This window comes from Podarcis cretensis (assembly GCF_951804945.1).
Source record: "Podarcis cretensis genome assembly, chromosome: 11".
Taxonomy (NCBI): Eukaryota; Metazoa; Chordata; class Lepidosauria; order Squamata; family Lacertidae; genus Podarcis; species Podarcis cretensis.
The window spans coordinates 39,681,139-39,694,501 of NC_137180.1; the positions used below are offsets into that span (position 1 = coordinate 39,681,139).

General features: G+C 40.4%; 1 protein-coding gene across 1 annotated transcript; it reads right to left on the bottom strand.

Moving 5' to 3' along the window:
- Nucleotides 1–812: 812 nt before the first annotated feature.
- PPWD1 (peptidylprolyl isomerase domain and WD repeat containing 1) lies at nucleotides 813–13,321 on the bottom strand. Its single transcript, XM_079995545.1, has 11 exons — nucleotides 13,143–13,321; nucleotides 11,779–11,881; nucleotides 11,090–11,190; nucleotides 10,282–10,402; nucleotides 8,576–9,023; nucleotides 7,180–7,370; nucleotides 5,814–6,003; nucleotides 4,638–4,819; nucleotides 4,081–4,162; nucleotides 3,202–3,384; nucleotides 813–1,146 (listed from the first exon to the last, which is right to left on the bottom strand). The coding sequence occupies exons 1-11, from the start codon at nucleotides 13,303–13,305 to the stop codon at nucleotides 1,003–1,005; spliced, it is 1,908 nt and encodes a 635-aa protein (XP_079851671.1). The 5' UTR covers nucleotides 13,306–13,321; the 3' UTR covers nucleotides 813–1,002.
- Between the last annotated feature and the right edge of the window lie 42 nt (nucleotides 13,322–13,363).

A 13,363-nucleotide genomic window follows, 5' to 3' on the forward strand; every position in this document is an offset into this window, starting at 1 on the left:
GCTTAAGTAAAGTGGGATGGTTCTCACCCTCCTTCCCCTCTCTGGGTTCCCCTTCTGCTTTTCCTCAACACAGCTAAGATATTTAGCTCACTTGCTCTTCTTCCAAGCCAAGCACTTCTAAGAAACTGCAAGTTGCGGGAACCACTTCCTCATTAGTGCCATCTAGTGCCGAGAGAGAGATCGTTCCTCCTGCCCCGTCTCATCCCCCAAGTTCTTCAATGAACCCACCCTGAACTGAAGCAACAGTTTTGCTTTTCTCCTGCAGACAGACTGCAGGGATTCCACCCCATGAAGGAGGGAAGCTGATGAATGGAAGTAGGCAATTATCTGGCACTGGTTTGTCGCAAGGTTATGCACTTTTGCTGCCCCCCAAATAGGAATGTACACACTCTGCAACCATCTGCCAGGGGAAAAAAGATGAACTTTCCCCAATCTTGCTCAAATTTCAAGAACAATGGATTAAGAAAGGGACAAATCACTCTAATCCTTTTATAACCATTCCACTCAAAACCTAAATGATACCTATTTAGTATTAGCGATTATCAGCGGCTCAAATTATCACTTGTTTTGTATGTTATTTAGTATAAAGAGATTCTTATTGTCAAGAATGCACAGTAATATGATTATGGTTACATGTTGTATTTGCAATTAAATACATTTAAAACCCCCAAAAAAACCTTTTTCCCCCATTCTATTTTGTGGGTAACGAGTTGGAAGACACAAAAATATTTCAGTGCTGGAATAGAACTGCTGGCAATGCTGCAGCATTTTCCATACTAGAAACCATTGCAATATATACACAAGATACATACTTTTCTAACATGGCTGGCTTTTATTTTTTGTATAAAAAACATTTTTAAAAAAGATACAGCTGAGAGCACCTCGGACACATAATGATTAGAAAGTTTCAGAACAGGTATCAACCTTTCCACAGCAGAAAAACATACGAAGTGCATCATTTTTGAAGTCCCTTAATTGCAAGGTTTCTTTAAAACTCTTATTTCATTTCACTGTGATATTAATAATGCTGACATCTTCATAGGGCTTGTCAGTTTTGGGGTTGACTTTCACATTTGAAATTCTCTGAACGACTTCCATTCCTTTAGATACTCTTCCAAATACACTGTGTTTGTTGTCCAGCCATGGCTGTGCAAGGCAATATATCAAGTTGATGGAGCAAAAGAAAGAGAAAATTACAATTAAATCTCAAGTTACTATACTGAGAACTCTGTGATGTAAACTATCGCTAACGGGATCTCTGTAAACACTATTACACTTAATGCTTGCTTGTTTGCCGACACGTTTAACTCTTCAAAAGGCTGCATGTGCACGGAAGCAGTTTCCACAGATATATCCCAAGCTGGATAATGAACCATAAACACAAAACTGGTACTGCCTTTACAATTTCTGTGCACACATTAGGTTGTGGACAAGTTTTGATCATTTGGTGGGGGGGCGGGTAGGAGAACTAAATCCTGCTACCTTCTCACCAAACAGATTACCGTATTTTTCGCTCTATAAGATGCACCAGACCATGAGACGCACCTAGTTTTTGGAGGAGGAAAGCAAGAAAAAAAAATTCTGAATCACAGAAGCCAGAACAGCAAGAGGGATCGCTGCGCAGTGAAAGCACCAATCCCTCTTGCTGTTCTGGCTTCTGGGGTAGCTGTGCAGCCTGCATTCGCTCCATAAGACGCGCACACATTTCCCCTTACTTTTTAGGATGGAAAAAGTGAGTCTTATAGAGCAAAAAATACAGTATTTAAGCTATTTATATTAAATATGTGTATCCCCCTTTCCAATCTAGTGGTTCACAAGGCAGCATATAACAGAACATAACAATAATATGAAACAGATAACTCATCTCTTGATGGTAAGCAGCCAGGAGAGCAGCTGGGTAGTAGGTTTGATGTTAAAACCTCTCCCCATGTCTATGTTATCCTGCCAGTGGATAACAGAGGGGGGTGGGAGAGACCTGACCTAGAAAGTTTCCTGCCCAGCCACACTGGATGCAAGTCATTCAGGAATGAGGCCTATCTAGTGGAAGAAAGACAAGAGTTGGACTTGGCCCAGGGACCCCTGCCTTCAGATGGAAACTCAGCCTTGAACTGGGTCAATCACTATCTTTCAGTCCCGGCTTCCGGATCCGGTAGTAGCAAGAATAAAACAGATAGGATGTCACAAGCACCTCAGAAGAAGGGCAAGATATGTTTTTAATGTAAAAAAAGTAATCAGATTAGAGCTGTGTTACAGAGCACTACTCCATTTGGACTTTTCAGCCAGTGTCTGCAGAGGAACATAGGGGTTTGTTAATAGCCAACATCTCTTAACCTGACATATGCACAAAAAATGAGAATTGGGCAATAGCTCATATCCAATTTTGCACTGGTTTCAGAGGGATGCTGATGCACTTCAAACTTCTTCCTGCTTCTCCAAACCCTCTGAAGCAGAGTTACATATACAGGGTGAGTCTTTTAAAAGAGGCCCTGTGGAACATGTGTATTCTGTATCCACGGGGCCTCTTTTAAAGGACACACCCTGTACAACAATGTGTCTCCTTGCTGTTCTCATAAGCCCAGCAGAAGGGTAGGGGCTCATTCCTGCAATTGTGGTAAGCTTTGGAAGTATCACAGTATAGCCAAACTCAATGCCTCCAAGTGCTCTCAAAGCCCAATTCCACATCAGAGAAGATTCTGCTACTCTGTTGAGTTGGGAGATAAGGCACAGCATATAGTAACAAATTCTAGCTGGCTGTCAAGGGCAGCAAAAGATGCTGGGTCTCTTAAGAAGCATTCAATCATGGGTGCTCCCACCCACAACTGAAATGGTACAGGCCACGTACAGGCTTATTACCTCATCTGTTCAGGGAAACAAAGTATAACAATAATGTTTTTCTGCAGCTAATGTGATATGGTGGCTGCCTTCAGCTCCTTCCCCTATAACCCCCAAGTAGACCAGGGACGGGAAACATGATGTTTAGGTTACAGGACTATAACTTGCATTGCAAGGCCTGCATGATCAATAGTCACGAGATGACAGGAGTTGTAGTTCAACATCTGAAAGTCCATAGGCTTCCTCATCCTTATAGTAGACAACAGACACAATGGAACACCCTACCATCTACCAACAGCCTCAAAACTTTTGCTACTCACAAAGAGGCAATTCAATGACCACTGTTAAGACATCAGACATGGTACTTACAGTTGGTACGACTGTTACAAAAAACTGTGAGCCGTTGGTATTTGGTCCTGCATTAGCCATACTAAGTGTGTAGGGCCTGTCATGTCGCAAAGTTGAGTGAAATTCGTCCTCAAATTCTCCTCCCCAGATACTTTCACCTCCCATTCCAGTTCCAGTAGGATCTCCAGTTTGGATCATGAAGCCCTACGTTTGGAGGGGGAGAAAGAAAAATCACAATTTATGACATTAGCAGCCCTTCTGGATTAGGCACAGTCCAACATCCTGCTTAAAATGGTGGCTAAATCAGATGCCTCCAGAAAGCCCACAAGCAGGACTTGAAGACAACAGCCTTCTCCTGCTGCTGTTTCCAGAACTGATACTCAGAAACATACAGCCTCTGAACCAGGAAGTACCATACTGCCATCAGGACCACCATCCATAGATGTAGCCTTATCCTCTGTGAATGTGCCAAAACCCATTTTTAAAGCCCAGTGCGATTACCACATCTCATAGCAACAAATTTTGAAAATTAATTATGCACTGTGTGAAGTACTTTTTTTGGTCTGACTCTAATCTACTATTAACCAGTGTCATTAAGAGATCCAAATTTCAGTTTTACCAAGAAAGGAGAAAAAATGTCTATCCATTTTATCTACTGTGGTGACACCACTGTATCCCAGATTGATATGCTGTGATTACAGTTTTGGAATTCTGCACAAAATCCTTCAGGACATTAGCAGGACATTAGCAAATACAAAATCCACAAGTAGGGAAGGACTTATTAAGATGTGCATAAGCCATTATGGGACAGGAAAAATTAAAGACATTGCAGCCCTGTTTATCTAATGAGCTCAACAACATTTGAGAACACAGAAATATTGTTACTAATACCAAAATTACCTTGATTATGCGGTGAAAGGTGTGGCCATTGTAGTAGCCATTCCTACTATGTACACAGAAGTTTTCCACTGTTTTGGGACACCTGCAGTTAAAAGGTATTAGATGTTAGTATAGTACTTAGTGCACTGGAATAGGGTAATGTTTTGAATTAGTCCGTATTTGTAGATGCTCTAGTGAAACTGAGAGCGCTTGACTGCAGCTATCAATATCCATAAAGAACTGGCAGATCATTCAGTAGGAAGACAACTCTTCATTCACGATCACATTCTGTAACTCATTTTGCATATTACAAATTAAAACTGCCTTCTTGTTATGGAAAAAAGGAAAGCTTACAAGCTTCTTCCTTTTGTCACAATGTAGGAGAAAGCAGTAGCAGTAAAAATGGTTTACCAGAACAAAAATGGTGGTGCCATAGATATGAGGGAATGGAACATAAGCAAACCAAGGGAAAAGGTGCAGCTCTGTCAATGATGGTAGTGAATGGTCCAACAGTAGCTCAAGATAATGAGAATCTTTATTAAAAATGGAATGAAATATAAAAGTAGTCATATACATACTCAACAGGGAAGAGCTTGACATGTATATCTCCCATGCTTGTGTGGATAATGGCACTATCAGAAACTCGCTTGGGTCCTTCAGCTTGAGTGGCTGCCATGACCTCTTCTTTAGATGGCTTCTCATTAAATACATCTCTGTCAGAATCTGCACTTTTGGTGTCTTCTGGTTCACGTTTGGTAAACTGAAGGACAAGATAGCAGCAACATCCTTGTTTCTCTTATTGACTAATGGAATTGGAAGGATCATACACTGTAGTTCCAAAGACATATTGTTCCTAACTAGTGATAGGCTTCCCAGGCACCATATTATGTTGCTGAACTGAAAGGCTTCCTGTCTTCCTGTACTTCGCAAACTGTTTCTGGTCCTATGCCAAGTGAAAAGAATTACCCTTTGGCATATTTTCAGAATATCTGAAGACTGTCAACATCTCAGCAAAAATCTCAACAAAAAATATTAAGTTTTTATGTGAGCTAAACTTAGCCTTAGCTTTAAAGACATGCTTCTGTGGCCCCTGTATCTTTGAAGGTTTCTACTGCATATTCACCTCAAGCGGAGTTCTCTGAATGAAATAGTCAACAAGACATCCCCACCCTAGTTGTTTGGTATAAGGAAGTACAAAAATATACTAAAATTCATATTAGAATTAGAACCAAGTTGTAAGACATGTGAAGAGTATTATATCAAAGGCTATCAAAAAAAGGGGGGGGGAATCACTTGGCAACTTTAGGTGACTGAAAGATGGGCAGCACAACCCATCCGCTAAAAGTACAGTGGTGCCTCGCAAGACGAAATTAATCCGTTCCGTGAGGCTCTTCGTATAGCGGTTTTTTGTCTTGCGAAGCAAGCCCATTGACAGCTTAGCGGATTAGCGCTATTAGCGGTTTAGCGGCTTTTAGCGATCAGCTGTTAAGCGGCTTATCAGCGGATCAGCTGATAAGCGGCTTAACGGCTTAGGAAAAGGGGGGGGGAGGGAAAAAACCCCGCAGGAACTCGCAAGACATTTTCGTCTTGCAAAGCAAGCCCATAGGGAAATTCGTTTTGCGAAGCGCCTCCAAAACGGAAAACCCTTTCGTCTAGCGGGTTTTCCGTCTTGCGAGGCGTTCATCTTGCGGGGCACCACTGTAGCCTACAGGGGGTGGGAAAACTGCCAGCTAGATCCCCTGGTATAAACTTACCATATAAAATCTGTTCTTTTTGAAGGAGGTGCAGATTATTGTTGGATCAGCTTGGATATTCTGAAGAACGGGGTTGTCGGATGCTTTCATCTCTACTGTAACAGCAGCACGGTGTTTCTTTGCGACACCTTGGAACAGAGCCAGTTGCATGACCCTGATGTTCTCCTGTTTGCCTAGGATTCTAACACATCTACATACAGGAAAGGGAAATTCGTGAACTTCAAAATCATTATGTAGCCTGCCTTTAATATGTAATATTTCAGAGCACCCTGCATCCAAACATCATATTAATTTCTGGATTAATTTGGAAGCAAAGATCCCCAGTACATCATAGGGATATCGATGACCTTCTGGAAGGCACTGTGAGCTTAGAAACTAGGTAAACTTCTGGCCCAATACAGCAGGGCTGTTATGTTCCTAACAAACATATTTGGAAGTAATACTCTTAATACAAATGGACAATGAAAAAGTGTCAGTTATAACACATCAGAAAGCTGATCTAAAGTATCAGTTCTCATATTATGGGTCCCAAATGGGTAGCTGATGAAAATGTATGATCTGGAATCATTTAACCAATGGAAATCTGCAAATTATGTGGATAGTCCCCTATCATCATTCAGCAGGAATGTGAAACTGGGCACTGAATCTTTACATCTGGGGGGTGGGGGTGGGGGTGGGCCTCCATTCCGTGAGCTAACCTTGATCTCAAGGGAGTACAATTTAACTCACGAGGCCATTTTCTTCTAAACCTGTCACAGGACTACTATATCAGGGGGTGGGTGGGATGTGGGGTTCGAACCAGAGTTTAAGCAAGTCATGGTTTATAAGCCAACAATAAACCATGGCTATTCACCTACATAGCAGAGTTGTGATTGTCAGACAAACTACCAAAATATCAGAGCTTACTTTCTGAAAAGCATACATTATTCCCCATAGGTGATAAAAGATGGTAAGCATTTTACTAGTAGATCAGGTGGCACTAATCATATAAATTAACTAACATGGATCATAGGAACAGAGGAAACTGCTTTATACAAAGTGAGACCATTGGATCCAATTAGCTCAGTACAGTCAACACTGTCCGGCAAGGGCTCTCCACTATTTCAGACAGAAGTGTCTCCTAGCCCTACCTGGAGATGTCAGCGTTTGAAATTGGGACCTTCTGCATGCAAGGCAGATGTTCTACCACTGAGCTATAGCACTCCCAATGAGTAATGCCAACTCAATTCTATTTAACTGTATTATGTATCAGTTTGGAGTAATTAAAGAGCCTATGAAGGCTGAGCTTTCTTTAAAATTCTCTTGAAAATCCCTGAACAAAACAACATACGTACAGCTAACATGAAATAATAAGAGCAAGACTTGCCTGTTTGTTTCCACATTTATGACCTTGATTCCCAACATTGTCCCATAGAGCACAAAGTGTCCAGTTTCATCAAAAATGATGTTAATTAGCCTGACAGCATCCACTTTTTCCAGCTCCCGCTCCACAGCCATACGCCGACCAAATTCCATGTCAGGCAACTGTTGTCTCATTTGTTGCAGCTCAGTAAACATCTACAGAAACAAGACATCTACCTATAATATGTGTATAACTTGACTTGGATTTATTTTTAATAAATTCTGTATAATGCATGTTAATTTTTTCTGTAAGCTGCTTTGAGACATATAATGAAATGGTTATAAGTTCAATGAATAAATCAATATAGCCCATCAAACACAACACCTAAATTCTTTCTTATTTATTTTGCAGTAGGCTACATTGGTTTTTAGTTTAGTATAGTTTTATCTGCAAGAGTTTAGGAATGTTGGCAGAATTATTTTTATGGAGATGCCACATCTATTCATGTGCTCTATTCACGTGCAAAGGAGACTGAGTATGCACATAAATGCTGTGTTTGCACATAACTCTAAACCATGGCTTGACTTAACCATGATTTGTTCAAAACACAAGTCTCATAAATGAGCTAATAAAACATGACTTATTTCTCCAAAGCTTGGTTTGTTTTCCAGCTGCTCTTGCCTCTGTAGATTGACAGTATTTAACGTGAGATGGTCAAACAAGCCATGGTTAAGCATGGTTAAAATATAACATCAAACCAGAATTTAAACAAGCCATGGTTTATAAGCCCACAAGAATCCACGGCTTCACATCATGGTTTCTTGCCAGAAACAAATTATGGTCACTCTGCTGAGCCACATTTTGGCTAAACAAAACACAGTTTAGTATTAAGTGCTAATGAGGTCATTTTATGTAACATACAACAATGTTAGTTACATGTGTCTTGACACAATTAAAACACATACTTCAACATGTATAGCAAAATGTTGGCAATTCATATATTGGATGTAGCATCTGACAAGGTTATGGTATTTAGACAGTTAAGTAATGTGAGTTGAAGCAAATTAAAAGTAATAAAATTTGATTAGAAAGCACAATAAAAATAATTCAGTTAACATTTGTAAGAACAATAAAGTCTTCTAAAAATACCATTTATTTTTTCCTTGTTAACTTCATGGTATCCATTTTTATCAGAATCTTTATTACAGTCTATTACCCCACATACTCTGAGGAGTATAACTAAAAGAATAATAAATCACCAGTGTAGTAATAATGCTAAACAGATATTACAATGTAAGGCTGAAAATATTCCTTTTATAGAGGACAATTTGTATATATGTATTTCTCATCTGTGAAAGAAATAAAAAAAATATCATCTGTACTGGCAAGTAACTGAAAGCTGAAATATATATATACTTACACTCAAAGATTCATCGAAGACCCTCATCAGTTTCCCAGTCAAAAATCTGAAAATTCGGACTTTTCTGTCAGAACCAATAGTAGCCATTTTTTTGCCATCAGGGGAGAAACATATACTAGTTAGGTATGCTTTACACTTAGCAAATTCATATAAATCAGTGTCTGTTTTATATTCCCAATTCACATTTTTGGGAAATTTGTATTCATGGCGAGGCCCAGTCCAGTATTCAATCATTCCAGACTTGTCAGATGATACTATGACTTTATAGACAGAGTTCAGTCGTATCTGAGTAAGAGGCGATGTGTGAAGCTTATCAAAAATGTGAAGTGGCTGATTGTTTCCTCGACCATCATATATGAATATTTTCCCAGTACTCTTCTCAGACGCTGCAACTGAAGATATTGCATCTCCTGGGCAATACACCCATTCACACTGGCCAGGGTAGTAGCTAAAACAAAAAGAATATGGATTGGCATGATTTTAGGAATATAGATTAAATATTTAAATTCAATAGTCTAAATAAAAAAGCTAATAATAATCAAAACATACGGAATAATTTTTCTCTATAATATTTTGAAATATTGCTTTAATTTAACAAGGTTTTTAGGCAAAACATATTATTTCCTACAAGATGACCATTTCATTAACAAATATTATAATAATTCCTATTCTGTAGAGCAATCACTTTCATTTTATTCAGTTCATGAAGCTATTCTGTTTAGCCTACATGAAGCTACAGTCCAGCATGAACTGTTTTGTAAAAGACATTTTAAAAATCAGTTTAGCATTTTGCTAACTATACTTGCAACCCGTATCTATGCAGTTTTTTCAGAAGTAATCCCCACTGTGTTAAATAAAACTCACTCCCAAGTCACATGGGGAAATCCTACGAACACTCACTTAACAGAAATTCTCAGTAAATCACTGCACAGGATTGGACTGAAACAATAAAATCCTAATCATGCTTGGTAGGTCAATCCCACTGACTACAGTGATGTAAGTAAGCATGATCTTCATTGGGTGTGTTGGGACCTGCATGTGGACAGCATTCTAATCTAACACCTGTGGCATCACCAGCATTTTTCATTGTGTTTAAAATTTCTCTTTTTAAGAGGGAGAAACAAGAATGGCAGGACATAAATTCTCTTTCTCATACAGACTGCACCAAGGACCTTCTCCCCACACATATGCATGACCTGTGACATGAACTCTGAAGAACACATAAGAAGCTCACAGATACATTAATTTCCCCAGCTACTTTAATGGAGGTGGGCAGCTCGGCACATGCATCTCTTTTTCATGCAAGACTCCACCTGAACTGGCATGCATTAAGTAGAAACTCTGGGTGTGCTTTGCAGCACTTGTAAGGCTGTAGGAGGAGTGTAATACTTATTTTTCTTCAATGTCTTATCTCAAGGAGTCTGAATTCAACAAAATAACTGCAACTTTAAAATAAGTACTGTAGTTTGCTTTACATTTTTCCTGATAAATTTCCCCCTCACAATTCATGATTATATGCAATGTAATACAGCCCTGTATTTGCTTGCTGTATTCTTTCCTGCTCCTTTATTAAAAGTATGCCAGCAATTAGACATTTCACCGTTATTTGTGTACCATAATCAGTCACAACCAATTACCTCTTAGACAGAAGTATTCTAAAGCACTAAGAAATCTACCAGGACCATTAAAAAAGAAGAGTGACTTACCCAAGTTTCAGCATGTTGATCATATCAAAGTTCACCACATCAAAAACCTTCATTGCTCTATCATCCCCAACAGAGCAGAATAATGCACCTTCTGAACTACCAGCAATGCTCTCAATAACACCTATTGTGAGCAAAAGAAAGGAAATAGTCTACTTACAGAGAGTAAGTTCTCTTCATTTGAGAAAAAATTTGAACAAAATCATAATTGCTATATAAATGCTTCAGATGGAATTATGTCACAGACTAAAGCTGCAGGGACAGATAAAGTACCTTTGAACTCAGTAGGATTTATTTCTGAATAGTCATGTATAAAATGGCCCTAGAAGGCTGGGATTCAAAGATCACAATATGGACTGAGAGCTTCTGCAGTCTTCTGATCTCAGTTCTCCATATAGTATCTGATTTGATATTGAAAAGCCATTTTTCAAGAAGGGTTTTTAGGTGATTCCAGGGCTTGAAGAAGAGAGAGCTCAGAAGCCCAGTACATACCAGCAGCAAATAGAAGACAGGACTCTTGCACCAGTAGAAGAGGAAATTTCATCAGGTGCTGCCTGTCATGCAAGGTACACCAGCTGAAATGTCGTCTTCTACGCAACTATTAAAGGCGCAGGAGCACTGTCTACCCACTGTCATCTGGCTACCCTACTGGTGCATTTCACAAAAACTAATCACTCAAGCTAAGTAACTTTAGAGAACCCATTTTTTAAAATATGGTATGGATTTTTAAAGTGTGATATAAAGCATATTTAAATGATGAAATAATCATATATTCTTTTTGAAAAAAGAAAAAGAAAACACAGTAACTTACCTAAATGGCTACGGAAGTGTTTAACAAATTCAATTCCCTCTTCTACTTTCTTCCAGAATTTGACATGCCCATCGTGGCTGGCTGTTATTACAAAATCAGTCCTGCAGGTACAAGTATATAACTTTCATATTACTGTATAAAAGAACCACAAACCTAGATCTCTGCTTCACTAGCAACCTTCCACAGGAGTCTGCAGCTTCTGGCTAGTCTGCAAAGCCAATCACAGGTGCAGTCACTAGGACTACCCAAAGAGAGGGAAGAGATTTAATACAACATGCTGAACCTTAGAGATGCTATTCCATTTCACACTGGGCTTTATAAGGTCACTTGGGCGAGTCTCCAAAGCATATTATAACATGGACTGTCTCAAGTCCTCCTACAGAGTTTGGAACTCTAGAGATGGTTCTTACAGTTGTGCCGCACTTCAGAGATGCTCGAAACAGACTCAATGAAACAAAGACATGTCACAACCTTCCTCCTTAAGCTTGGAGCTAAAAAGCAGGATGAGCTATGCTGCACTTATAGAAGCATAGAATTGTAGCATTAGAAGGGATTCCAAGGGACATCTAGTCCAACCCCCTGCAATCCAGGAATGTTATGAAGCACTCTTTAGGCAGGATGCAATTCCTGAAACATACATCCAGTCCAATTCTACAATACTTTAAATAGAAAAAGAAAAAAAGACTTACTTAGTACATACTACATGTGTGATGACATCTCTGTGCATATAACTGCGTTCATACATTGAAGCACTGGGGAGATTATCCAGGTAGACATGTTCAAACTCAAGAACTATAAATAAAGAAATATTGTTTCCTAAAAATTGTATTCTGTTTCAAAAATGTTATTCAAATTATTTTGATTTAAAAGAGACCAAACTGAACAAACTTCTTTTTCAATACTGTGGTATGAGAACAGCTGTGTAGCTGTATCATAGTTTTATATGTGGCTTGATTCCAACACAAACAAGTGTATACATAACTGCAGCCCTAGTTGTCACACAAGCAGCAAAATTGTGCTTGGACTGCACTACTTCAGACTGCTCTCATGATTTAAGTATCCATAAAAATAAAGCTGAGTGAAGGGATTGTTTGCATGCATGCATGTGTACACAGATACATTTAAACATGTGAACCCCCACCTGTGCCACTTAAAATGAATTTTAAAATCTCAAGAAAATTTGGGGATACAGAAAAATGCATGCAGCGATATTTAAGCCACAACAGTACAGGAGAAGGAAATTCCAGCCCGGTACGCTATTATTTAACTTGTAACCTAACTCAAACCACATTTACTGAGAAGTAAGCACCAGTGCTTTCAGGGGGACTTACTGCCAGGTAAGTACGTGCAGGGACGTGGGTGGCGCTGTGATCTAAACCACTGAGCCTCTTGGATTTGCAGTTCGAATCCCTGCGACAGGGTGAACTCCTGTTGCTTGGTCCCAGCTCCTGCCAACCTAGCAGTTCGAAAGCATGCCAAAAGTGCAAGTAGATAAATAGGTACCACTCCAGTGGGAAGATAAATGGTGTTTCCGTGCGCTGCTCTGGTTTCGGTGTTCCGTAGTCATGCTGGCCACATGACCTGGAAAAACTGACTGCGGACAAACGCCGCCAGTAAAGCGAGATGAGCACCGCAACCCCAGTGTCGTCTGCGACTGGACTTAACTGCCAGGGGTCCTTCACCTTTACCTTTTTAAGCATCACGTACAGAACTGCTTCACTCTTACGGGGGATGTCAAGAAAGGCAGAGCATGTCAAGTCAGAAGCGTCAATAGCGCAAAGGAGACATAACAGCTGCCCCTCGCAACACCCTGAACAGTTAGTTACGTACAGATCATGACCACCGAGCCAGGTATCCGCAAGCACAGTGCCCACACTGGGCGGCAGGTAGCCTTGGTCTGCCTGCAACTCAATTTAAACACGTCTCCAAGGAACGTGCAGCGAATCACCCGACACCAGAGGCTCCGAAGGAAACACGAGGAGGGACGAAGTGCTGAAGAAGAGTCGCCCTGTTCAGCGAGGCTGACACCCCGCTCCTCACCCCCAGCCCTTACCTTTCCTCTTTTTCACCTGCACGGCCTCCCCAGGTAAAGGGCCCACCCAGCGGTCTCCCTCCTCTTCTCTCCCTCCTTCCTCCTCCGACCCTTCCTCTCCTTTCGCCTCGCCCTCCTCTCCCTCGCCGTGCCTCCTCTTGCGCGGCAGCTCCGCGGACGCCATATTGACTCTGCTTTTGCCCGGCGCCGAGTAGTGACGCGCTTGAGAGAGCGCCGCCCGC